Source organism: Conger conger, chromosome 12 (genome assembly GCF_963514075.1).
Source record: "Conger conger chromosome 12, fConCon1.1, whole genome shotgun sequence".
Lineage (NCBI taxonomy): Eukaryota > Metazoa > Chordata > Actinopteri > Anguilliformes > Congridae > Conger > Conger conger.
Genome location: NC_083771.1, coordinates 22,913,322 through 22,939,920, shown reverse-complemented (window position 1 = coordinate 22,939,920; position 26,599 = coordinate 22,913,322). Strand labels below are relative to the sequence as shown.

General features: G+C 42.6%; 2 protein-coding genes across 8 annotated transcripts; one reads left to right on the top strand and one right to left on the bottom strand.

Moving 5' to 3' along the window:
* Nucleotides 1–260: 260 nt before the first annotated feature.
* On the bottom strand, nt 261–21,458 carry LOC133141799 (SWI/SNF-related matrix-associated actin-dependent regulator of chromatin subfamily A containing DEAD/H box 1B-like). 7 transcript variants are annotated; one of them, XM_061262551.1, is made up of 24 exons: nt 21,318–21,458; nt 19,941–20,055; nt 19,455–19,608; nt 18,186–18,303; nt 17,480–17,546; nt 16,747–16,835; nt 15,221–15,319; nt 12,758–12,836; nt 12,064–12,584; nt 10,040–10,236; nt 9,358–9,448; nt 8,116–8,215; nt 7,963–8,022; nt 6,970–7,045; nt 6,132–6,267; nt 5,426–5,557; nt 4,564–4,659; nt 3,509–3,626; nt 3,048–3,163; nt 2,780–2,968; nt 2,326–2,444; nt 1,374–1,556; nt 1,170–1,279; nt 261–1,058 (listed from the first exon to the last, which is right to left on the bottom strand). In XM_061262551.1, the coding sequence occupies exons 5-24, from the start codon at nt 17,499–17,501 to the stop codon at nt 997–999; spliced, it is 2,595 nt and encodes an 864-aa protein (XP_061118535.1). In that variant the 5' UTR covers nt 17,502–17,546; nt 18,186–18,303; nt 19,455–19,608; nt 19,941–20,055; nt 21,318–21,458; the 3' UTR covers nt 261–996. The 7 variants fall into 7 exon arrangements, with proteins under 7 accessions (XP_061118535.1, XP_061118532.1, XP_061118533.1 ...); XM_061262548.1 differs by lacking the exon at nt 21,318–21,458 and adding an exon at nt 20,559–21,065; XM_061262549.1 differs by lacking the exon at nt 21,318–21,458 and adding an exon at nt 20,559–21,065 and having other exon boundaries at nt 19,455–19,547.
* Nucleotides 20,997–25,098, top strand: LOC133141801 (heat shock protein 30-like). The gene is made up of 2 exons (XM_061262556.1): nt 20,997–21,104; nt 24,144–25,098. Exon 2 carries the CDS (start codon nt 24,321–24,323, stop codon nt 24,930–24,932), a length of 612 nt encoding a protein of 203 aa, XP_061118540.1. The 5' UTR covers nt 20,997–21,104; nt 24,144–24,320; the 3' UTR covers nt 24,933–25,098.
* Nucleotides 25,099–26,599: the final 1,501 nt, after the last annotated feature.

Here is a 26,599-nt window from a genome sequence, read left to right as displayed (position 1 = left end):
CCATTCAGTTTGACATATACAGTAATAAATATAAATATAATAATCAGGAAGGGGGCAAAACACCTGGACAGTGTTTAAGATGGTTCCTAAGAGATAAAATAGTTGAGTCTACCAGATAAAATACTTGTTTTGGAGAATCTTTCAAGAATACAAAGAAAAACTTCTTAGCAAACACATTTTAACAGGACAGGGTTGTGTCAGTGTCATTGCAAAGTGCTCCTTTTATATTTAGCATCTTCAGAACTCATCAAAACAATCTGTGAAATGGCTCTCAATGTTTTAATTGAAAATATCAACTGAAAACACAATACATAATTAAAAATGTTTTATATAAAAAAGACATTTAGATTGTTTCCTCACAAAAAAGGAAAAGTGGATCGTCAGAAAGAAAAGTCTTACTTGCAATTTCTCCCAATTCTTTTACTCTAAATGTATCACACCAGTAGTAATTGGCTTTATTGCTGAGCATTCTGTCAGCTGTCAGTGAAAAAGCTCTACTGACATACCCAAATCTTCTTCCTCTGGTTGAGACATTTAGGATATAAAAAACAATGTTTCCAAATAAATTTAAAAACCCTTAAAAATGCATACCCCTGTTGCACCTACCCTGCCTACCTCTGGCTTTGAAAAGAAACTAGCAATGGCAAAATGACTCCAGACATTTCAACTGCTCCACAAAACAAAAACTTTCAGTGACAATATTTAAGGCACTGAGAGTGGTGTTTTACACAAGCCAGTATGTAACAAAAAAACCAACATTTATTTCTGTTGTGCAATGTCCCCATTTAGCAAATGGGGATTGGTAAAAGCAGCACAGTTCAAAGGACGCCCGTTGTTCCTGTACAGTACAAATTCACATACAAAGATTCATCCATGGGGTGCAATGTCATTGGCTGTTGTACCAGTCCACGTTAGCCAATGGGAGCTCTGCATCTCCCATTCTGAGGTTAAGGTGCGCACCATGCCAGTGGTAGCTCAGAGAGCTTGTGAAGTGCATTACAGTCCGAGAGAGGCCCTTAGCAGAGTCGCCATGTCTTCAGGCATAGAGCCCTCCTCACCTAGGAAAGAAAAATGCCATGGTGGTAAATGATCCTCTGCACAATCACCCTTAAGGCCAGTCATCATACTGAACCCTCAAGCCCACGGACATGGGCAAAACCACAGCTCACCTTCTGTAGACGCGGTCATGTCCTGCTCCAGTTTCAGCTTCTTCTGCCCGACACGCAGCATGCAGTCCTCAATCGTGTCCTTGCTGATAAGCTTTATCACCTTCACTGTCCTTGAAATGGGAGGCAAAATGTAGATTATCTTTTCCATTTTCCACAATAGTTTACACTCTCCCCTCTGTCTCCTTACATGATCTCACCCCCCACCTGGTCTGTCCGACTCGATGGCAGCGGTCCTCGGCTTGCTTGTCGTTATACGGGTTGCAGTCGATATCATGCAGAATGACGACATTAGCAGAGGTGAGGTTGATGCCCAGGCCTCCAGCCCTCGTTGACAGCAGGAACACAAAAATCTCTGTGTTGTTGTTAAAATTGTCAATTAAAACGATCCTGCAGAAGTGGAGAGGGAGGAGAGATGTGTGTTAATCATATGTGTGAGCAGTGCGTTCATCCTGCAAGGTTCATCACCTTCCAAGAGTGATCCAGGCCGAGACAGCACACTTTAGTTTGGTATTGTCATTCATATAGAGTTGATCACGTTGGAATGACAGCCCTTTAAAGTTGATTTCATGCAAACAATTCTACTTTATTTTAGAAATAGTTAAAACTACATGGTCCAAATGTAGGTAAGCTTGCTTTGGCCAAAAATAAAATTTTTGGATTTGATAAAATTATGAACAGTGGTTAAATGTAATTATGGCCTGTATTTTTCAACTTGCCTACTTAGTAATGTTGCGTGCAACATTTGTCCAATGGTGTTTTGCTTTATTTGTTTTTGTATATACGGCATAGGGGAAAGCTATGTTAAGCAGTGGTAGTTTGAATTTGCGTGTCAACAAATAAACAGTCCTCTGTGAACCTTAAGAAATGAAATAAGTGAACCAACAGCTACAGATTTAAAACACAGAAATTCTTTGATGACTATAATATGGCAGCATTCAATTCCCTGTGGTGTTTGTGTTCATAACCCCTTGAAATAGCCAAAGACTGCTTGCTAGGACTAGCCTGACTGAAGTTATTACGCAGCCAGAATCTTTCTTTCAATTGTCCGAGCAATTTGTGCATTCTGTCACTGGTGGTGAAAGTGCATTTATTTAATTAAACTAAGATTACCATTTCAGATTCAGAAAAAAAGAATCGGTAATCGTTTACTACCTACCGGTCAGCGATGGGTGTGGAGCCATCCAGGCGGAGGTAGCAGTGACCCAGGTGATTCAGCAGAACCTCCACAATGTCCAGCATCATGGTAAACTGGCTAAACAACACCACCCGGTCACCCTATGGAGACGGCGTACAGGAAACTGTCACAGCATTGCGAGTATTACTGCAGTAGGGGAGAGCGGGGTAAGTTGTCACACTGTTCATTTCAAGAGGCATTACCTCAAAAATGGATTGAGGTTAGCGTTTCTTATTTTTCACCTTTAAAAGTAAAAAAAACATGCCATTTTATGTAATAAAACTTAATGTTTAAAATTATATTTTTATAGGAGAGAATAAAGTGATATTTTAGCTGCAGGCCTATGTTAAGCTGACCTTGAGATATATAATTTGGGGCCAGGTATTAAATAGTATTACAGCAGTACTCTCAGAGCTGGGACCTTGAGAGACCTTACCTTGTCGTTGAGAGACACCAGCAGCTCGGAGAGCAGTCTGAACTTTCCGGAGTCCAGAAGAACGTCCTGGTCCAGCTGTTGGCCCTGTAAGCAGGGGTACTGCAGGCAGAGGCGGTGAAGCTCAAAGTCGGACATCACTTCCATGTCCTCCTGGATCAGGGTGGGGCTGGCGTCCTGGTGGGTGGGCTCCTGAGGAGGGAGTTCACAGCGGTAAAACAGATTTCTGAAGCATACTGAGTGAACACCCTCGAGTGGGTGGAGTCCTGACCTTCAGCATCAGCCGACTCATGGCTGCCAGCCTATCGGAGGTGTAGTACTGCCGGTGTAGCAGTGGGTGATTGGCCATCTTCCTCAGCTGCATCATCACATTGCTGAGTGCCCGCTCTGAAAGGAAAGGAGTGGGGGAATCATTAGCCTGTGGCAAACATGGCCACTGGTCCGTGAATAGAGAGCCATATCAGAATCTCAGGAATGACCCCACGAGCCAAAGTTAAACTTTCTGTATGGACAGGTAACATTTTTTTAATTACCATCCCTTCAGACATTAGCTTCAGTGTCTCTGGTCTTAGCTCTGCTGCCAGATAAATCATTATATCATAACAAGACCAAAAAAGTGAGACAGAAATCATACTCCAATCATATACAAACCATTACAGTTATCTATGTGTCCATTCATGATTTTTACAGTGTATTCCCACCATTCATTAATGCCAAGATCACTGGACTTACTCTCTCCATTGGTTGTACCCTTTAGACTCTGGAATAGCGAGGTGTAGAGTGCTTCCTGTTTCTCAGTCATGGAACAGAACTCCACCACCTCCTCTTTCTCAGGCAGCTGTTTCAGGACCTGATTCAGACACGGTGAGCCAGAGTCACTTACAACCATGCCTGTACGCCAATTACCACCAAACTCAGAATTACATTACATTACATTACATTATTGGCATTTGGCAGACGCTCTTATCCAGAGTGAAGTACAGTTGATTAGACTAAGCAGGAGACAATCCTCCCCTGGAGCACTGCGGGGTTAAGGGCCTTGCTCAAGGGCCCAACGGCTGTGTGGATCTTATTGTGGCTCCACCGGGGATCGAACCACCAACCTTGCAGGTCCCAGTCATGTACCGTAACCATTACGCTACAGGCGGTCGAATTATCAAACATCATAATATCATAGTCAAAAGCCATTCAACCGACTTGCAAACTGTCCCTGTTGTGCACATCAAAGAAATCAGGTTTGTCGTAGCAAAGGAGCCGAATGTCATATTCCAGGCCTGGAAAGCCACAGTGTCTGCTGGAGTCAGAGTTTGACATCCCTGACTTATACAATCATTACATTTTACATTACATTACATTATTGGCATTTGGCAGACGCTCTTATCCAGAGCGACGTACAGTTGATTAGACTAAGCAGGAGACAATCCTCCCCTGAAGCATTGCAGGGTTAAGGGCCTTGCTCAAGGGCCCAACGGCTGTGCGGATCTTATAGTGGCTACACCGGGATTAGAACCACTGACCTTCCGTGTCCCAGTCATTTATCTTAACCACTACACTACAGGCCTCCCCGCACTTTATGTTTAGTTACTTATTAAAAATAATGTCTAGCAAAATACTTTTTTGGCACTGAATATACACCCATCTCTCCTCAGCTGTGACAGAAATCATATGTTACAGAAATCCTGGTGAACATGAAAATACAGTGAACAGTAATGTTGGCCTAAAAAACATGAAATAACAGATTGTCCCATAATGCACTATATGTAAGTTTAGAAACCTGTGTGCCATACCTCACTCTTGACACGCCTTAGAATGAAGGGCTTCATTATGAGTTTGGCCTGGGAGATTCTCTCCTTCTCAAATATGTTCTGTTCCTCTGATGATTTCTATTGAGAATTGTAATTAAAATAAAAAATATGATCCAACATGCATGCTGATTGAGGGGAAAAAAATCCCATTGTGGCCAAAGTCTTAATATTTACAGTACAGATCAATAACTGCTGTGGTGAACAATATTCAAGACTGAAGCAGATGTCCAATACATATTTGAAACACGAGGAGGAGGCAGGTCCCCAAATTCCACACCTGCATCAAATTATCATTTAAAATACTTCAACCCTGATCAGCAATATTCCTGCAGAATCTCTAACACTTTTAAAGGCTACTTGATCATAACATTCATAGCAGAATTATTCATTCATGATCATACACTTTGATTAACATGTTTCTCAGAGGTCTACATGAGTGTTTTCAAATTTAAAGGAGTTAAAGGAATTAAAAATACGTATTAGACCCTGGACTGCCCAATTAAAAACTAATATTTGTGGCTTGGTTTAGGACTGCAATAACAGATAATGCCACAATAATGCAATACAAGGTTCCATAGGACTATACTGAGTGTGGAACTCATGTCACTGAAGTCATCCCTGCACATGTAAGACATGCAAGTGTTTTGACATAAACTCATGACATCGGTACATATCCCAAAAATCGATTATTCGTTCATCCCTCCCACCGATCATTCGACCATGAAAACTTTAAATTTTTCACATCCATAGTTTCTGGTTCACCTTAAGTGCCATAACAATGCAAAGACTAGATACAAGGACACAAAGACTTTTAGTTGCGTTGAACACAAACCCTCCTCCGTACCATGGAGAACATCTTGGTGATCTGTGAGGTGCTGCTGGAGAACATGGATGGCATGATGAAGTTGAGGAGGGACATGAGCTCCAGCAGGTTGTTCTGGAGAGGGGTGCCAGTGAGGAGCAATCGATGCTGAGCCTGGGGGTTAGCACAGACAAGCAAACAATTAGAGAGCTAACTGCAACTGAATTATAACAATTACGCATTTCTCAACAGTTTTTTTACCATCAAGATTAAGCTTGGAGCCAACATGGGTAATGTGAGTAATACAGGTGAATGTGTGAGGAGAAGACTGACGTTGATGGCCATGAGCGGGGGTAGCAGTAATGAGAGTAATATTGGTGAATGTGTGAGAAGCACACACTGACGTTGATGGCCATGAGGGGGGGTAGCAGTAATGAGAGTAATATTGGTGAATGTGTGAGAAGCACACACTGACGTTGATGGCCATGAGGGGGGGTAGCAGTAATGAGAGTAATATTGGTGAATGTGTGAGGAGAAGACTGACGTTGATGGCCATGAGGGGGGTAGTGGTAATGAGAGTAATATTGGTGAATGTGTGAGGAGAAGACTGACGTTGATGGCCATGAGGGGGGTAGTGGTAATGAGAGTAATACAGGTGAATGTGTGAGGAGAAGACTGACGTTGATGGCCATGAGGGGGGTAGTGGTAATGAGAGTAATATTGGTGAATGTGAGAGGAGAAGACTGACGTTGATGGCCATGAGGTGGCGGTAGCGGAGGGAGTTCATGTTCTTCAGCATGTGGCCCTCGTCAAACACGGCGTACTGCAGCTCCAGTTTCCGAAACAGACAGCGGTCACTGTCCGTACCAATGGACAGGTTGTACCTGGTGGGAGGAACAACATGGTTACAAAATATTCCCAATGTTTAAGAACAGTAGAATATGTACATACCCAATATGTGATTGCCTGTATTAATGACCAGACAAACAATGCAAGCAAACAAATCCTCTCTGCCGAAACAGATATCACAAACTGCTTATCTTGCTTATAAGTTTTCATTCTTCCAAAAGATTAATAAACATTTTTTTAATACCTATGATTATAAAAAATATTGTGTACATAGACTATTTCCACTGCAGCACAATGTAAGAAGCCTCTTTTTTTCCTTCTGTACCCCCTAAGCTGTAATGCTGAAGGGTGTAAAGCTGTCAGGCAACTTGTAAAACATGACTGACTACGTGCTGCAAATATTTGCATTCTTCACTGTGCAAACCCAGGCAGTGTCTGCTGTAGTTTCACCAAGCAGCTGCTTCAATATCAGCTTCAGCTCTGAAGATTTGTTTAAACAAATTTGCCGGTTTTAGCAGCAGCTGCATTTTTATAAAAATTAATGTAGTGTTAATATGTTACCAAGCCTATTTGGGCAACAAGACAAACCAGTAAAATCAGTTAAAAAATACATTGAATCTTCATTTTCCAGCGATCCTAAAATCATTTTGTTTTGGGCAAGAAAAGTAAAAAGTGTAATAAGATGTCAGGGCCTACAGGCCAGCAGATGCCAGAGCCATGCGATAGACAGCACTCACGTAGACATGATGACGTTGTATTCCACTTGCTTGTTGAGAATGCTGTGTCGAAGAGATTTGCGCTCCTCAATGGACCCTAAAAGCCCACCGGAAAACATTTTATAACTGTTACATTGTACTTCATACATACACAGGATGCATGAAGTACAATGATGAGTTTGCAATATCAATCAGTGAGATTGACTGATTTTCAGTGACAGAACAAACAAATGCCACACTGATCTCACTCAACACTGGAAGAGTTGAACATCAGAGCTGGATCAGTTAGATTCAGTGATTTATGAGTTCGATTCTGATTCTGATTCAAGCCCAGCACACATGCTCGGCATGAGTGAAAATTGCATGTGAATGTGTGTTCAGTGAGCCATTACAGTAAGTGTGTGCTATGAGAGAAGCTGGCACTATCAGTACCAGGGGAGTCGTATGACACGCCGCAGGAGCTATGAAATGAGGGGACTGTACTACGAGTCAGAGCTTCAAAACACAAGCTTACAATCCTACACACAATCCAGCAATGCTACATAAGGCTGTAACAAGCTGGGGCTACCGTGTACATGAAACATTATATAGTACACCTACAAAAATAGGGAGCACCTACAGTTTCCATTTTAGAACTTTCTGTACATTCTACATTTAGCAGACACTTATTTTCTTTATTGTCAGTGCTGGATTGGTGTAAATGTAATATCATTGAATTAAGACTGAGTGGGGAATGGTTTCCCAAAAAACACTAACTTTCATATTTATGGATAGAGATGTACAGGATGGGTAAGCATGAGGCCAGTTGGCTGAGTATCTTGAGAGCAAGATTCCTGATCCCTGGGGTACTGTCATCAGGCTCACTTAAATAATAACTTTAATAATAATAACTAATGAAGAAAAAAGACGGGATTATCTGTGATCTGAAAACAGACCAGTTACGGTTTTCTTTAAAAGGTAACTAAAATAAATGATAGCAGAAAAGATAATAGCAGAGTATAACATTATACTCACCTTTATAGACGAGCACCTTAAGACTGGGACACCAAATATTCAGCTCCCGAACCCAGTTATCTGTAATGCAAGGGGGTTGGTTAGTTTTCTCATGACAAGCAAACCTAAAATTCTGAGTGCCAATCACGGGCATTCAAGCCCTCCAGCTCTCACCCAGGGTAGAGGCAGGCACAACGATTAGATGTGGGCCACACACACCATCCACATACAAGCTGGCCAGGAAGGCAATGGCCTGGATCGTTTTCCCCAATCCCTGCGTACAGGAAACAGGAAGTTAGCTACTCAAAATCAGGAGCCCTGACATGAACCTGCAAATCAAAGATTATGAAGCCCATTTACTGACCAACCAGTGTGGCCCTGCATGCGACTGCCAACCAACTCTGTAAAATGCAGTTCTACTGTTATAAAATAAAAGGTTAAAATATGGTTGTGGGTTTGAATCACAGGTGAGGCACTAATGTTGCATGTAATAGACGTAAATGTAAAGACGCAATCTGTGTAAGATACTCTGGATAAGAACGTCTGCTAAATGACGACTAATGTTGAGTCTCTGAGAGGAATGAAGTGTTCTCTGGTCTCTCCTATGTTCAACTAAAGGTCCCAAATTTCCCTTGCCATGTGGATTATAAAGGAGGTGCAAGTTATAAAAACACTCTGAAAGTAACAAAACGCACAGTTCCCAAAGAAATCTACACAATCCATATTAAAACGAGCCGTGGACTTCTGTAACTTTAAGACGTCACAACTAGAAGCTCATTTGCATATGTACGCCTTTCATGGCATTTTCATGTCAGAATAATAAGAATATCCATACTATAAGAATATCCATAATACAACATGTGTGGTTTGGTACTTCAAAACACAAACATCTTCTTATGGATATCAGGACCTAAAATAAAATGTGGAAAGGTGTACAATAAGGGGCCTCAGAAAAAGAGAAAGAGACATCAGAACACACAAATTTCATAATTGTAATCATCCCCCCCCCCCCCAATTGGCTTTTTTGCAACATTTTGGGTCAGGGTCTTTCCAAATGACGGATCTCCTATTCAGTGACCTGCTTTGTTCATTCTTTCTGTCAAACACCTTTGGATGCAATATGGAATTCACCATATTCTTTAGCAGCAATGGTGAGACGTGTCCCCTTTTTCTAATCTGAATAGGATTTAGAGTTTCTGTCAATCAAAAATGTGACTCCTTTTGATGTGATGCCCACATTTTTTATGTGGATAACAATGTTTTTTTTGTTTTTTTAAAATTGACGGACATACAGTAGCTATTGACACAATTGCATAAACAATTATGTATCTGACAAACGTATACATTCTATATTGACATACATTCTACATTGACGCCTAGACACAGCAGCAGATGTAAGCAACATTTTCCCCTCACCATCTCATCTGCCAGGATCCCGCTCAGGTCATTTTGGTACAGCATAACAAGCCAGTTCAGTCCTACCAGCTGGTATGGCTTCAGCTGAAACCTGAAGCACCCATAGAAATCATCAATAAGCGTTTACAGCTTTGAAAACATTTGAACAAGAGAACACGTAATGTGGAGACCAGGCCATTTAGCCCATCTGGAACATAAGAATGTAATAATCCATAATCCACCAGGAGAATAAGACATTCTGTTCATTTACGTACACAAGAACAACTATGGAAACTTTTTCCCCCCAGAGCTTCTTTGTCTTTTGCACCCATAATTACCCAGAAATGTGGTCTGACTGAGGCATTTTCAATATACCTTCCTTCAATTCGTACTCAATACATTTTGGTACATATTCTTGTACTGCCTAGGTCCAGATGGAGCAGATGGCGTTAGACAGCTCTTTTCTGGAATGGATTGGGTGTCAAAGCTGCTTTCAAGGCTAATCCACACCAAGAACAATAACTATAACGGTAATTAAACACATAATTACAATTTTTATTATCATTTTCAAGAGTCCACACAACTATAAGAACAACGACAGTGATGAACGATACCGTCTGGGTCACTATCAGAGTGCTTTCTTCCAGCTGTTATGGATATAGTTATCCCTCATAGTAGTAGCTGTGGATGGGTCGTGACTCACTTGCTGTTGAGGATCTCTGGCTGCATGGCAGAGGCCTCTCCTCCCTTGATGACCTGCGTGGCGGCCCTGGTCATGGTCTCACTGACGCTCTCGCACCTGTTCATCAGGCCCAAGACCACGTCCCGCTCCCGAATCACCCTGCGGCAGCCCCGCAGCAGCTCCAGGGACAGGCCGTTCCCCTTGTGAAAGGCCTGAACCTGGGGAGTAACACGCGTACAGCTCAGCTAGGGGGAAAGCAGCTGAACCTAATCACACGCCGGTGTGCTCCGTCCCACGCAGACCTGGGTTAAATACCTAAGCGTTTTGGATTGAAATAGCTGGTCTGGTGTATTGGAACCTAGGCAATACTGTCAGAAAGTGCATATCCCGCCTTCTGGTGCTCTTGGTTGGCTCCATGGCAAGATCAATCGAGCACAGAAAAGTATTTGAATCCAAGAAATTACATATTTGACCCAGGTCTGGCCCCACACAGAAAGAAGTAATATACAAAGGTAATAAACAAAGAAACTAATCCAATGGAAATCTAAAACAGGAGATCAAGAGACAAGCAACCAGTTGCAAGCCTTATCCTACATTCAGAAATAACCACAGAGAATGCAAGGCATCAGGACAGTGGTCAACTGCAGCTGTTAATGAGATTCTACCAATGTCACCAATGCATTTTTCAAGCTTGCATAGCATTAAGGAGGAAGCAATTAAAAAAGGAAAGGGCTTTCTGCAAGTATAAAAAGATCATGTCATATCAAGGCATGATATGCCAACGTTTCCAGTATTATGTTGGAAAATTGAATGAAATTTCTTTAAAAAAATGTTAAGCCTATTTTACTCACTTGCTTCACTTATTGCGCATTCAAATGCAGGTTACATACATAGCCTTACTAGCTAGACAGATGTGTTTGGAGTGAAGGGCTCAAGCTAACAAAAATCAGGTGAGCAAACTTACCATTTATCTATCAAGCTGTAGTAGCTGTATGTGTGTGTGTGTGTGTGTGTGTGTGTAAGCAGACGCCTTTTCAAGTGGTTAATGCTAGTCCACAAAAATTTGACCAGAAAGTACATAATTAGCTTATTTAAACTATTGAAAGTTTTTTCAAACTGCATGAGCTTGTAGAAAGCGAAATAAGAAAGCAATACTTACCATGACAAAATTTGGCAGTGGAGGAGGTTCAGCAAATTCTGAGAGTAAATGTAGTTTGTTGGTTAGTTCGTAAGGATGGAGAGATATTAGTTAGGTACTAGCTAGCTTATGAGCGCAGTTCCAAAGGAAACTCTGCTTTCCAAAGGATTAATATGCATTCATTCATTCATTCATTATCCTAACCCGCTTATCCTGAACAGGGTCGCAGGGGGGGCTGGAGCCTATCCCAGCATACATTGGGCGAAAGGCAGGAATACACCCTGGACAGTCCATCGCAGGGCACACACACCATTCACTCACACACTCATACCTACGGGCAATTTTAGACTCTCCAATCAGCCTAACCTGCATGTCTTCGGACTGTGGGAGGAAACTGGAGTACCCGGAGGAAACCCACGCAAACACGAGGAGAACATGCAAACTCCGCACAGAGAGGCCTCGGCCGACAGGGATTCGAACCCAGGACCTCCTTGCCGTGAGGCGGCAGTTCTACCCACTGCACCATCCGTGCCGCCACAGGATTAATATTATTTAATATAACACATTAGTACTGTGGGTTAGTAAAGTACTTCAGAAGCAGCATTGAAAGTGGAAGGAGAAGCCTGCCATTTTGGGCCCCAGGAAGAGATCTCGCATTGGGCCCCACTACTCCAGGCAACCCCATGTGCAGTTAGTGTAACCACATCTCCAGAATCTTTGGTTGTGTTCATCAATCCTATGTTCAGACATGTTTTGAGGGGCCCGTGGAATCGCTTTATTCCCTTATGCGAACGGCATAAAAAACGTGCAGAAGGTGGTGCCATGGAACACAGCCTTCCCCGCCGAATGGACCCCTCCCCGAGTGGGCTACAGGCCACAGAGCAAGTCAGCTTTCCGGGTCTCTTACCAGGTCTTCCCACGTCCCGAAGGGCCGCAGATCCACGATCTTCTGGGCTTTCTTCGCTGAGCACCCCGCGATGAGCATCAGCTCGTCCACCAACGCTTCCTGGAAGAAGCCCAGGATCCGATCGTTTCGGCCGTGGTCCGCCCGTTCCTCCTTGTCCGAGTCGGAGTATTCGGAGTGCACCTCGGGGTCGCTGCTCACCAGGCTGCTGCAGTCAGACCCACTGTACTGCCCCGCCACGGCCCGCGGGCGCCGCTGTCTCTGGGACACCCGGGTGGGCTTGCTGTCCCCGTTCAGGGGACTCTGGTCCGCGCACGCGGGCGAGGGAGCGTCCGCTTTCCGTCCCCTCGATTTGCAATAGGTCCTCCTGCCACCGCGGACGCTCCCCTTCCTGTTTTTGTTGGCGTCTCTGGAGCAGGAAATGGACACGGTGTCGAGGCTGGGTTCGGGGGCAGTCGGCTGTCCGTTGTCATCTTGGCTCTCGGGTTCCTTGGCACTGTATTCGGGTAAGCAGGAGTCGTCAACTGTCGGGAAATAGGTTTGGATAAAAATAATGTTTTAGTATGAACACGCTAACTGTCCTCTTTATGTGAGCAGACTAAATGCACGCCGATGAATCGCATGCAAAAGGTTCACAACTCTCTGAGAATCACCTCGTCTGGAATTGTGAAGGTAAGCAGCACACGGGTAACCTCACCTGCCTCAGTGAACATACTGAGAGCCTCCAGTGTTTCTCCAAACAGCCAATCATGTTCCTGGAGCACATCCCTAAGTTCCTGTAAGGACCCCCAGATAAAAAAGTACAGAAATGTGAGCAAGTACCATGCACCACGGAGAAACAGGAGCTCAGGCAACATGTAGGGCAGGGATCATCAAATCACGGTCCTCAAGGTCTGAGAACTGCTGGTTTTCCCACCCTCCCTTTACCTGGGAGTCAGGTGTTAAGACAGTATTGCCAATCAGTAGCACTAATTGTTCAGCTAATTACCTGGGATTATAAAACCAGGGCTGCACTTTGGGTGATATTTTGAATGAGCAGGGCCTGCGCACTCTCCATGACACAGAGAAAACCTTCTCTCTCCCACGTTACTCTTATTTATTTTATTTGCATTTTCGTTCTATACTTTGCACCAATAAGTTACCAATAGATTCAGTGCTTCCCACCCATCCTGCCATAAAATTGCTCTCTGCCAATAGAGGTGGGGTATCCAGACTTAACAATAATTTAATCAGATTTCTTTCCCAAGAACCTGGCAGTGTCGTTGGCATGGGATAGGGAAATCAGCGATTTTAACGAGACACCAGAATGGGATAGAGTGTGGGACAATACCTTCTCATCAAAAAACTTGTCACATCAAATTATCCATTAAAAACTCATCCACAGAGCTTAGACCACTCCGCTCAAGCGGAGCGTCAACCAGATGAAACTGTCAAAGGATGCAAGGTATCATCGGTACCACCTTACACATGTTCTGGAAATGCCCAGTAATCTCAAAATTCAGGTAAAAAAATATAGAAAAGCTGACCCCAGTTCCCATGTCACCCTCACACTGTCTTTTAAATTATGATAAAAGTATGCCCTTTACTGCCAGTAACTGTAGACTATTGTTGGCAGCATAAACTGCAGCTAAGAAGACTATTCTTCGGGCATGGTTTTCTCCAGATATTTCTTATATAAACACATGGTCGTGATATCCAAACTATTGCTACTTTTGAAAGATCCTCTGCAAGCTGAACTGGTGCTTCTGTGAAGACAGTTAAGTCATTGACCACAATTATTGGATCCATTCGAGAGCTGCTAGTGTAACAGTGTATTTATGTTTTGTGTGTGTGTGCAGACTACAATTTTGATCACATTTTGCCTATGTATATTATATATGTATGTATGTATTCCCAGTCCTGATGTCCTTTTAATTTTTGTACTGTGTTTTATGTTTGAAAACCAGGGCCGGACTTAGATTTGAGGTCCACATTCGGTGATTGTGCTAGTGTAGGTGGTGAGTAAAACAGTGTAAACACTGATGTACTGTAGACTGATTTTACAGGCTGTTGGCCCACCACTGTTTTAAATAATCAGCCAGGTCCCACACATAGATTACTTATTCTCAAAAATCACTAACATTAGTTTCCAAATTGAATTTATTTCATTTAATTAATTTATGCAACACTTGGACATCAATCGTGTAAAATTGAAAGTCTTTCAAGAAAAAACCTATTTTTCAGAAGACTTAAAATTGGACTGAGAAGATATTTGACCCTAAAAATGCATTTCACTGGAGACCAATTTTGCGGGGTCATATCTCCAAAAGTAAACATTTGTAGTGTCATTTTATTTGTAAATGAGTCATCGGGGAGCAATTTCTCACCGTGTAAAGATAACCATGATATTAATAACATTAGCTGAGATATGATCCATGACATTTGACATAACATTTTTGGTAAATTTAGACCTGTCTGGAAACCAATGTCAGACAATTCTACTATTCTAGAAAGAATTAGCTTTGGTACTCAGTGAAGTTGGGCTAGTGAGGTCATTCTTACAAAAAAAAGTTGATTAAGGATGTAACTTCAACATATCCAAAGTAGAGGGTCGGGTGACATTTCTGACACTGGTTTCCGGGCTGGTCTCAATGTTGCAAAAATGGCCAAATTGAATATTCCATGGGAATATCAAAGCCAATGCTATTAGTAGTGTTTTTCTTTACACAATCTTTACAAAATAAGAAAATGCTTGCAGGTGACTCATGTACAAATAGAATGACATGAAAAGTATGTTTATATGGACCGCCAAAAATTTGTCCCTGGTGAAAAAAGTAAAATTGTATTATTTCTTAAATGAAAGTAGTTGCATGAGATATAAATTTCACATAAAATCACCCCTACATACAAATTTACAAATATTCATGGCTTTTCTCTGCAAAGTTATGGACCTTCTTTTCATTGTGACACAAAATGTTAGATAGCTCTACTGGGAAAAAGAAATGGCCAACAAAGCTAAGGTTTTCAGGACTTTTACATCTCATACATGTCTACCAACACACAGAAATAGAGAAAACCCCAGGAGGTGCTGTGGTGCATCCTCCAGGAGTTGGCATGAAATGGCCCAGAATGAATTTGGAGGAAAAGAGATGCTGAACATTCAGTGCAGTTGTGAGCTCACCTCCTTATCAAGGGAGGGGAATTTCCTCTGCAGTTTCTTCACCATGTCTTCTTGACTTTTCCAGCTAGGTTCCGGTCCCTCAGCCTCGGAGTCATCAGTCTGAGGATTGGTGAAAGAAAACGCATGTACACATACAATACAGTATTGGATTTTATGCTTTTAGTTTCATCCTGGTTAAAGCCTACAGAATGTACTATATCACAACTCCAACCAAGCAGGACAAGGTGACAGCTTAGCTGTATTTTTTACAGATCACTTACTTATTTATTGCTTGCTATAATGAATAATAATACTCAGAAGTCTCACAATGGGTAAGACATTGTGCCATTTAAGTGCCATGACAAGTCATTGAAAATGTTTGATTTGTATTTTGTATTAATTTCACATTTCTTAAATTCACACATCATAGTTTTAAAACACTGCCGAGTTGTTTGATTTTACTTGGCATGTGGGAGCCTACTCACATTACATTTTGACATTTAGCCAAAGCCACCTTCTAGATTACAGTAACATACAATCGATTTAAAGAGCCGGATGTTAGTATGAAGTAATTCAGGCTAAGAACCTCAAGGATAAGAACCTCAAGGGCAGTACCCCAGCAGGGCTTTGAACCCTCAAGCATTGAGTTACCAGCCCAGTTTACTAACTCTTACACTACATTGAGTTACCAGCCCAGTTTACTAACTCTTACACAACATTGAGTTACCAGCCCAGTTTACTAACTCTTACACAACATTGAGTTACCAGCCCAGTTTACTAACTCTTACACTACATTGAGTTACCAGCCCAGTTTACTAACTCTTACACAACATTGAGTTACCAGCCCAGTTTACTAACTCTTACACAACATTGAGTTACCAGCCCAGTTTACTAACTCTTACACAACATTGAGTTACCAGCCCAGTTTACTAACTCTTACACAACATTGAGTTACCAGCCCAGTTTACTAACTCTTACACTACATTGAGTTACCAGCCCAGTTTACTAACTCTTACACTACATTGAGTTACCAGCCCAGTTTACTAACTCTTATACTACACTGAGTTACCAGCCCAGTTTACTAACTCTTACACTACATTGAGTTACCAGCCCAGTTTACTAACTCTTACACTACATTGAGTTACCAGCCCAGTTTACTAACTCTTACACTACATTGCTACAACACACCCCACACATTGCATTGATATAGTAAAGAGGACATCCTTACCTGGACAACTACATGGGGACTAACCCAAAATAAGGAACGCTGGAGCACGGGAAGCTCAGAACAAATCACTGTTTAATGCAACAGGGGGAAAGACTGACATTTCGACATTTTCCTCAGAGTCAAGAGTGCCCTCTATATGCAACCTAAAGGGCCGCAATCCCACCCCCAACCCCAAGTTCAGTAAAGGGCTCCCCACTACAATTAAGCAGCAGAGTGACTGCTCATCTTCCACTGAAGACTGAAAATAATAATAGTAATGAGAACACCACCATCTTCCCGTCCATTTGTGCACAGAACCAACAAAAAAGGTACCACCTACCAGAGAATCCCGCCTCTTCTTAATGGCCTGAACACTGCTGTTCTGGGAGTCACAACTGGACCCCTCCGGTTTCCTCTTAAGGGTTGTCTCTAAACACACAGACACATCCAGATACCCATGATGGATAAACATGATGTATAACTCTACACTTCAGCCTGCTGCCTGGGAGAGGAGGAGTTGGACAGTGGTGTGAGATGGTGTCAGTGAACAGCACACCACACTCATACACACACATACACATACACAGACACAGACACAGACACAGACACAGACACAGACACAGACATACACACACATACATACACATACATATATACACACACACACACATATATATATATATATACACACACACACATGCAGGCAAAGGAGAGACACACACACCTACTCATGCTATTACACATTTGTTTTTATTAATCATTGATCACTCACTCACTTTACTAATAAGCTAAACTGGGGGTCCATAACCCTTTTAAAAGTATGACAGAGGTCCTCCGAATGCTTTTGGGCCCAGTTATTGTGAAGGGGCAGATAGGTCAGAGAAGACCACTACAGTTGATGACCAAATGATTCTCACCAAAAAGAAAGAAACCCCAAAACACCAGTCCAGCAGAAACACTCTTCAGGCAGGTGTGGATGTGTCAAACTTAAGCATTTGTAGCATTGCAGGCATAGTAGAGCAACACCTTAATCCCCTTTCCCTTCAGCATGAGCCTGGCAATCTGGCCATTACCTTGATCGCCACATTTCGTCATCCAGGAAGCCACAGGTCCTTCCACAGCGCTTCTGTCTTTGAAAACCTACAACACACAAACAAGTAACTGATAGAGCACACTGGCATGTACAGCCAAATGAAGAGTGTAGCATTATTTCAGCATCTGAAAGAATGTCTGTCCTCTTGCCAACATTGGGCATATAGTCACACAAGTTGTCCTTCAAGGTACATGCTGATAAACTGATGAAGCTTAGAAAATTGGTTCGAAAATTGAGGCAAAGAAAAACTTGTTTGAGGTACTGCATTTTATCACTACAACAGTATCTTGGCTATGTTTTCCGGCAGAAACAGATTTTCACGTCAGCGGACTTCCTGGTAAAATACAGGAAGAACACAATGGGACATCTCCACCTTCCTGTAAGGACCCCAGAAAGGAGCTACACCAAGAAGCAGAACAATGCTGATGGTGACTGGAATATTGTTTACGGCTATACCTCCAGGGCCTCTGACAATATCCAGGAAGTAAAGCCGTAAATGAACCACCAATCACCAGTGGCATTGTTCCATTTGCTGTTACCAACATACTCTGTGATTGGTGGAGCATCTCTGCGACTTCTGTGCGAAAGGTGAGGACACCAATGACCATTTACAGTTACAAGAGATGTTAATAATAACTCAAAGAAAAAGGTAACAGTAATGTAAGCCGGGTGTAGTGAGATATTACCTGTTTCCTGTGCGGGAAGATCGTCTGCGGTTTTTCCGACGGCTTATCCTCTTCCTCCTCATCTGACAATACGATCACCTCCGAGATGTCAGGATCCACCTCTCTCTGTCTCCACGCCCTCGTCAAGGCATATCAAAAACACTCAGCAAGACATGACCCAGTATACGTCCGAACATGCACTGTGTGAGTTCAATTAACATTTTTCACCAAAAAACACAGTGAGCACTCGCCATTTCTCCTGAAAACAGTGTGAGCACCCGCTGTTAGTTATAACAAAGACAAAGTACAAGCATCTGCTAAATAAACACTGCAAGGAGAAGATCTGCAACCACATCAGCCAGGTATGTACCGGGCTGTGCATCATTCAGACCGGCATTGGGAACTCCTTTTAATTATGAACCGAGGCAGCAAACAGCATGCAGAACTTCTATTTTTGAATGACAGGAAACAATTACTTTTAAAACAATTACTTTCGATTAAATGAAACATGAAAAGTATATAGCCTATACTTTAGGTGTAGCTTATATTTTGAGTTTCCCACCATGATGCAAAAATCTCAAAGCAAATATTGTGGCTTTATTTATTGAATTAAACCCCATAAAGCGATTAATCATTACTTGAAGAAGCAGCTTAAAATACTGCGTTAACTATTCCCCAGCTAGCAGAACCAGTGGCATCTAGTGGTCAGAAACAGATACTACCCTACTAGATAATGGAACATAAATGAAATAGTTTAATGACTCATCACTCAGGACAGGGGAAAATAATCACACCCATATTTGCAGGGAATGTATTAAAATGGTTGAAGAAGCTATGCTCCAAATGTAGCTTCCTAAAACCTCCAGAACATAGAGAACTACTACCTAGCGGTTATGGAGGTGGCCAAGCAGAAGGGATTGGGTGGTCCCAGGATGGATTTCAAACATTAATTTTGATTTCCCATGTTTGAATTTGTACCTCGGAAAGGTTTGTTATACATCTGATGTTGGCAACAGAATATTATCGGAATCCTACCCAGTGAGCATCGCAAATGTGGATGCCATCAATTAGCATTTTATTCAAAGATGCAATGATATCTCTATAAAATAAAGTTCCTGGGAACCTGTTTCTACCTATTCCTACCTGTATTATAAGGATCTGAGACATATAGTGTCATCCTGTTATAAATGGTAAAAATCTGACTAGAGTAAATTCTGTCTAATTTCTTTATACTTTTGTGTAAATAGATTTGTGCATCATGTACAATTAGGCGCCTCCCCCTCGCCACACCTGCACTTCACGCTCACGACTGCCGTCTGTCCTGGTCCCACGGTGGTGGAATGACCTCCCGGTGGATGTCAGAACAGCAGAGTCTCTGACCACCTTCAAGCGCAGACTGAAGACTCATCTCCCTCCCCAACTCACCACCATGATTAGCCTTAGACTGTAATGGCACTTATGTATAGATTGTATAGATATTGTTACTTGTATAGATATTGTTGTTTTTCATTGCCTGTTGTATTGTTGTACTCAGGATATTCTAGCTGCCAACTGTGGTATGCTAGTTTGGAAGTTGATCGTACTCTTCAAGGGTTCTGATTATCTGTATGTTTACACTAGGACTCGGAACTGTACTGTCCTCTCAGGTCCTCTTCGCACTTATGCTTGTGTTTGTCGCTCTGGATAAGAGCGTCTGCTAAATGCCATGTAAAGTAATGTAATGTAAAGAACATTACACAGATGAAAACGAGGAGTGCAGGTGTGTAAAAGACTTACTTTGGCTTCGTCACCAATATCCCTTCACATATAGAATCGTCCGAATCGGAGTCCAACACCACCACGTCTCTCCCAAACTTTGAGGCCCACGGCGTTGTTTCAGGAACAGCGGACACTGGATACCAAAAAGGACGACACATCTGATACACGGAAGTGTGCAAACGTTCACATTATTATATCTGGAATAAAAGTGCACACTACGAAAATGCGTACGAATCAAAATGCGTAGTCAAATGGCCATGGACATTTGCTGCAATATTGGAAATACACTCAAAGGACGTTTTACTATACAAAGCTAATAGCTACTCGTTTGTTAAATCACACATCTGGTCGAACGTTGTCTAATTGTACGGTTCAGCCCAATACAGTGGTCACGGACCAGCGTCTGAAAGAGATCTTGGAGGCTGATTGTAGGAAACGTGGAACGCAGACTAGCAAAGTAACGTTAGCAAGCTATATTAGTTGTCTGGGTTACTTGCAAATAACAAATAACAAATAACAAATAACATGCATTGTATAACACTGCATTGTAAACAGCAGCCACTGGGGGTAGATTTGCTGGATATCAGATGCAGTAGTCTCCACAGTCATAGCCAATTACAGAATAACGTCAGCTACCTGTTATGTTATTCTCCTTTTCGGAGTCGGTAGTGACTGATTCCTTGCATTTCTTCATCGCTGGAGATTCCCTTTCTCTTTGCTCCTTCTGTAATGCCAGATCTAGAAGCGAGAATTTCTTATTCTCTCCCATGCGAAGAGATTAGGCAGCTGACCCGAGAAATGATATTTTAAGCGACAGCTAACGGTAGCTGTGTAGCTAGCCTATTTTATTGATAACCGTACTGTTAGCTACCTAGCATGCCAGTTATCTGGCTAATTTGCGAGGTAGCAGCTTTGGGTGATGTTAGCCATCGTAAAGATAATTTTCTGCAAATGCATTTGTTTTTTGCAGCCCTGAAAACAAACAAACTTGGTTGAAATGCAATACGTGTGCAGTAATTGCGTCTTCTGTAAGCATATAGCTATTATTACGTTTACGAAAGCTAGCTTGGAACTGGCGAGTTGAGTCCGGCATGTTACCAGGTCGCCTCGAAATATGCGTCGGGGAGCGTGCGTGAGACCGAGAATGTGCGCGCATAGGATGGCGTCATACTTGTGCCAAAGGTAAAACAAATGCATTGTATTTTCAAGCAACGGAACGCTTATTTCCCTTTAAAAATACATTTCTAAATGGGGTGTTGTTGGCCAAAGACATGGTTAAAGCCTTTTACGAAAACTAACATCTAGGGGTTTTAAAAAAGCTACCAGTCGGCTATGGACATTTTACAAACATCTCATGAACACAATAAAACATCCCAGGGGGTAAAGAGAAAGTACCTTAAGGGGCTTGATATTATGTACCTCGACTATCATAAAACTGTTAAACATCCGAATTGTGCCATGGCATTTAGTCCGGACGAGATGGGGAATAGGCTACATAGACTCACGGGTGTTCGAAAGTTATCTCGTTGTCACGATAACAGCAAACAATCATTAACAGAGGGGCGGAAACAAGTGGCGCCCTGAAACACCTTAACCCTTGTTTTTGGATTGGGTGAAACTGACGCGTTTAAAACATTAGCTTAAAATGTTTTTGTTGTTTTGGCTCTGGAGGTCTACTCAATGTTTTACTCAGTCCCTGCAATGATTGTTTTGGCTCTGTAGACTATTGTTGAGAGATGTACCTAGCTATAACCAGTCCAAATACACGTCGGCGCTCTTGTTTCAACGTGATTACCCTTGTGAAATAAAGGTTAAATAAAAAAGGAATAAATCATGAAAATAACTCGTTACAGTTTGATTCTTGTTTCATGTGTTGTGGTTTTCTTTTCAATCAAAAAGCTTGAGGATGAGGCAGAATCTTCCAGAATATCAGACTTTATTCTTCACGCAGACCATAAAGGTGTCTCTGCAGAGTGACCAAACACCATCCGGCTGCACATAATCCTTTATACAGTTTCAAACAGGCTTGTTCCCTCCCAACAGATGTCTCTCTCCCTCCCACCACAACAGTTTCTCAATACGTGATAAGGATGGGTCAATTATGAAAAAAAAGAAAAGTTTATTGACTCCACAACTGCAAGGAGAGCTTCCTGGAGAGCTTATGCAGAGCCCCTTGCACTCCCACAGACTGCCGGTGCAAGAGGTCCTTCCCAACTGCTTCATTACTGTCATAACTAAGTTCCTAAGATGTGGACCTGCAGAAAAAAGCTGTATGTAGCAGTGTGGAAACATTGCTGTCAATCATCGTTTGTTCTTAATTGGTGTTAACTACTTACTGGGGAGGGTCAAAGTGAGAACCGACTGTCAAGACAGCAGAATTATTTCTATGACAAATATCAAAAACCATTTTCCAGTGTGGGAACACTGCTGTCGATCATTGTTTGTGCTTAAATGGAGGCAATTGGTGTAGAATACATTCTGGGCAGTGGTAATGTGAGAAGTGAAATTCAAGAAGTCTGTAGCCACCTCTTGCTGAGGGATGACTGTAGAGAAAACTGGTGTACCTTCTGACAAAGTGTCAGGAATATCTTTGGCAGCACATAGGATAATGTGGTGTGGGGCGACATGGCTCAGGCAGTAAGAGCAGTTGTCTGGCAGTCGGAGGGTTGCTGGTTCGATCCCCTGCCCAGGCTGTGTCAAAGTGTCCCTGAGCAAGACACCTAACCCCTTAATGCTCCTGATGAGCGGGTCGGTGCCTTGCATGGCAGCCAATCGCCATCGGTGTGTGAGTGTGTGTATGAATGGGTGAATGAGAAGCATCAATTGTACAGCGCTTTGGATAAAGGTGCTATATAAATGCCAAAAAGAAAAAAGTCATTATCATCACTGGATAAACATTCAGGGAAAAGGTCTATGTAGACCTATTTACATTGCATTCACTGCCTATAGCCTATATCCAGTATTGCATCTTTATGTTGTTTTGTCCAGAAAATGTTTTTGTAATCCAAAATAGTTCCAATTATTTTCAAACTGTAGCTAGCCTAGCGTTTTCCTACTTTTGTTGCCATTTTGAACACAATCCATCTCCGCTGGGAACATGGCACAGCAGTGCAGAACTAGTAGGCCTACCTGCATAGCCAGTGCCTTTTCAGTGACCTGGAAGGCTTTCCTTTGCTGGGTAACTGGCTGGCGAGCTAGCAGAGGTTGATTTAACTGAATTATGTAGCTAGAGCGTTAAATAATGCAGTCTGAAGTGAGCAACTACTTTTCTGAACTCTGAGCTCCATGCTGGTTGTAGGATACACAGCCTAAATCCAAAAAGCATCAGACTGCAAGGCAATATTTCACTAATTCTACCAATCTGCGAGGCTGCCCTAAGCTTTCAAGTAGCCTAAAATGACATATGCATGTTTTAAAAGGCAGTTTGACAGAGTGTTTGATCATCCTTTTCAAAGCGGACTTTGAATAATTATTAATAAATGTCATAGCTACCCTTCAAACACTGCCATCATCATCCCTGTCCCTGCTGTTTGTTGCCACTAGGTTATAAGGCTGTATGTAAGAGTAGGCTAGTAGCTACGTTCCTTTTAACAGCACTTGGAGATAGGGTTCAAACGTTGAAACAATTTTTTTGTTAGCTCACTGTAAGTTCACTCACTTCAGGTGATTTTCAAAACTATTTGCATCTGGGTGGGAAAAACCAGGAATTTGTGAAGTCTTTCAGCTTTCAGATTGGAGAGTCTAAATTGCCCATGGGTATGAATGTGTGCATGAGTGTGTGTGTGTGAATGGTGTATGTGCCCTGCGATGGACTGGCGACTGGTCCAGGGTGTATTCCTGCCTTTCGCCCAATGTATGCTGGGATAGGCTCCAGCGCCCCTGCGACACTGTTCAGGATAAGCGGGTGAAGATAATGGATGGATGGATGGATTCTCAGACTACAAAACCGCTTTAGAGATAAAAAGAATTTTGCTGAAATGATCTACTGTGGCATACTGCAGATCGTCTCAGAAAATTTAAAATACACACTGTGAGATTTGTTTTTCTTTACAGGCAATTACCTATTTTTACATTTAAGAAATAGTGGTATATTTAAGAAATAGAGATGCTAATGTCAGTTGGAACAGTAACTCTGTGAGCCTGACAAATCTGGCTGGAATCCAGCCCTGTAAGCTTCCTGCTGTACAATGTGACTGCAGTGATGTCATCATTTCCCTACAGGTGACACCCAGTGGAGGACTGTGGAAATGACAGGAATGTTCCGGAAGTGTCTGGAGCTCACAGTGCACTGCTTTAAAAGCCCTGACATTTGACTGCTGGGACACAAACACTCAGAGCTAACTCTGCGCACACTGCAACTTACCAGCAAAGAAGATCAACACCGAGCCCTCAGTGAACATGCTGTGCTCCCACGTATTCCAACCTTCCCTCAGCCACCTGGTGGATTTCCACTGGCCTGTACGCAGTCTCTGGCCACAGACACAACCTCTCTGCTTTCAGGAGGAGATGCTGCACAGACACATGCAGGAGATGAAGAACAGTCTGGACCTGTTGCACACGCTTCAGCACAGGATCTTTCAGGAGATGGACCAAGTCCCAGCCTCTCAGACCATCCAGCCAGTCTCATACAAGCAGGAGAAGGAGGGAGATCACTTTGTCCTCACACTGGACACTAAGGAGTTCACCCCAGGAGACCTGTGTGTCAAGCAGGTGGGAAGGAAGCTACGGGTGTGTGGGAAGACGGAGAAGAAGCAGGAGGATGGAAAGGGCTCCTACTCCTATAAAAGGCAGGAGTTCAGACAGGAGTTTGATCTGCCTGAAGGTGTCAACCCCAATGCGGTGACATGCTCCCTGTTGGACGGCCAGCTCCGGATACAGGCACCAACGGAGGCACTGTCTGAGGGAGCCCAGAGAGCGGAGCCCATCCACTGCAGCCCCGGTGAGAAGACCCTGCAGATCCAGAGCTCACAGGCAGAGGGCAGCACAGAAGAGACACAGAATCACCAGTAGGGGGCACAACTGCCTAAAGACTGCTGAAATGTGAAACTGCTTTCAATTTTTTATGAAATAGTCCAAAAAATGTCCCTGTTCATTCCTTTAATGTGCATTTTATGTTTCTGATATTGAAGCTGATGTAATCATTTTATATGTCAATAAAATCTGAATTCTAAACCTGTTCCTTTGTGGTTTTGTGATTTCATGATTAATCAGCACTGAATATGAGAAATTTTTCGAATTGTCATTTAAAGACAACATCTTCAAAATTATATTATTGATTTCTATTGCCTCTAATGGCTTAGAAACACAAAATACATTTTCCGTAATAAACTATGGTATTCTCTATCCAGATTCTTGAAAATTCATGGGTTTATCCATTTTCATCAGTATGCTTAAAGTGTAAAAAGTTTTGCCAACAGAGTTGTACACTGAATTTAAACTGAATCAAACAAATTCAATCATGGCATGCAGTGTAGTATAAAACAAAACAATGTCAATCATACAGTGTCATTACTGAGAAGACATCAAAGCATGGCTGAGCACAGAAGGTCCCACTAAGAATGAAAATCTGTCAGCCATAATTATATTTATTATGTTGAGATGCAGACACAGTCATTACATTACATTACAAGGCATTTAGCAGACGCTCTTATCCAGAGCGACGTACAACGAAGTGCAGATCAAACACAAGTACAAGTGTGAAGCGGACCTTAGAGAACAGTACAGTTCCGAGTCCTAGTGTGACCATATAGATACAATCGGAACCCTTGAAGAATACATCAACTTACAAACTAGCATACCACAGTTGGCAGCTAGAATACCCCGAGTACAACAATACAATAACTAATACAAAACACAACAATATCTAAATAACTATATAAATGCCATTATAATCCATGGCATATATTAGGCTAATCATGATGGTGAGTTAGGGAGGGAAAGGTGAAGCCTGAAGAGATGAGTCTTCAGTCTGCGCTTGAAAGAGGTCAGAGACTCTGCCGTTCTGACATCCACAGGGAGGTCTTTCCACCACCGTGGGACCAGAACAGACAGCAGTTGTGAGCAGTAAGTGCAGGTGTGGCGAGGGGGAGGCGCCAGGCGGCACAAAGTGGCAGAACGGAGGGGTCTTGCTTGTGTATAGGTCTTGATAAGTGATTGAATATATACAGGGGCTGATCCCTTAGCTGCCTGGTACGCGAGCACCAAAGATTTAAGTTTGATGCGAGCCATAACAGGCAGCCAGTGGAGGTTGCTGAGCAGGGGGGTGACATGTGAATGTCTGGAAACATTGAATACCAGAAGGGCTGCAGCATTCTGAATCAGTTGTAGTCCTTCGTTCTTGTGTTTAGTACAAATAATAAAAACTTTAAATGTATGTATAGATTTCTGGTTTGCTCAATCTGTTCAATTTATATATTTATTTTAAAAGTATATATTTAGGCAGCCGCCTCACAGCAAGGAGGTCCTGGATTCGAATCCCCGTCGGCCGGGGCCTCTCTGTGCGGAGTTTGCATGTTCTCCCCGTGTCTGCGTGGGTTTCCTCCGGGTACTCCGGTTTCCTCCCACAGTCCAAAGACATGCAGGTTAGGCTGATTGGAGAGTCTAAATTGCCCGTAGGTATGAGTGTGTGAGTGAATGGTGTGTGTGCCCTGCGATGGACTGGCGACCTGTCCAGGGTG

Excerpts from the sequence above, each read along its gene's own strand:
- LOC133141799 (XM_061262546.1), bottom strand. The coding sequence starts at position 20,691 with ATGGGAGAGAATAAGAAATTCTCGCTTCTAGATCTGGCATTACAGAAG. Across the intron at positions 5,558-6,131 it reads GCCACCTCATGGCCATCAAC|GCTCAGCATCGATTGCTCCT; the intron begins GTCAGTCTTCTC and ends GCTAACCCCCAG. Across the intron at positions 3,627-4,563 it reads TAAGGCGTGTCAAGAGTGAG|GTCCTGAAACAGCTGCCTGA; the intron begins GTATGGCACACA and ends TGTCTGAATCAG.
- LOC133141801 (XM_061262556.1), top strand. The coding sequence starts at position 24,321 with ATGCTGTGCTCCCACGTATTCCAACCTTCCCTCAGCCACCTGGTGGAT.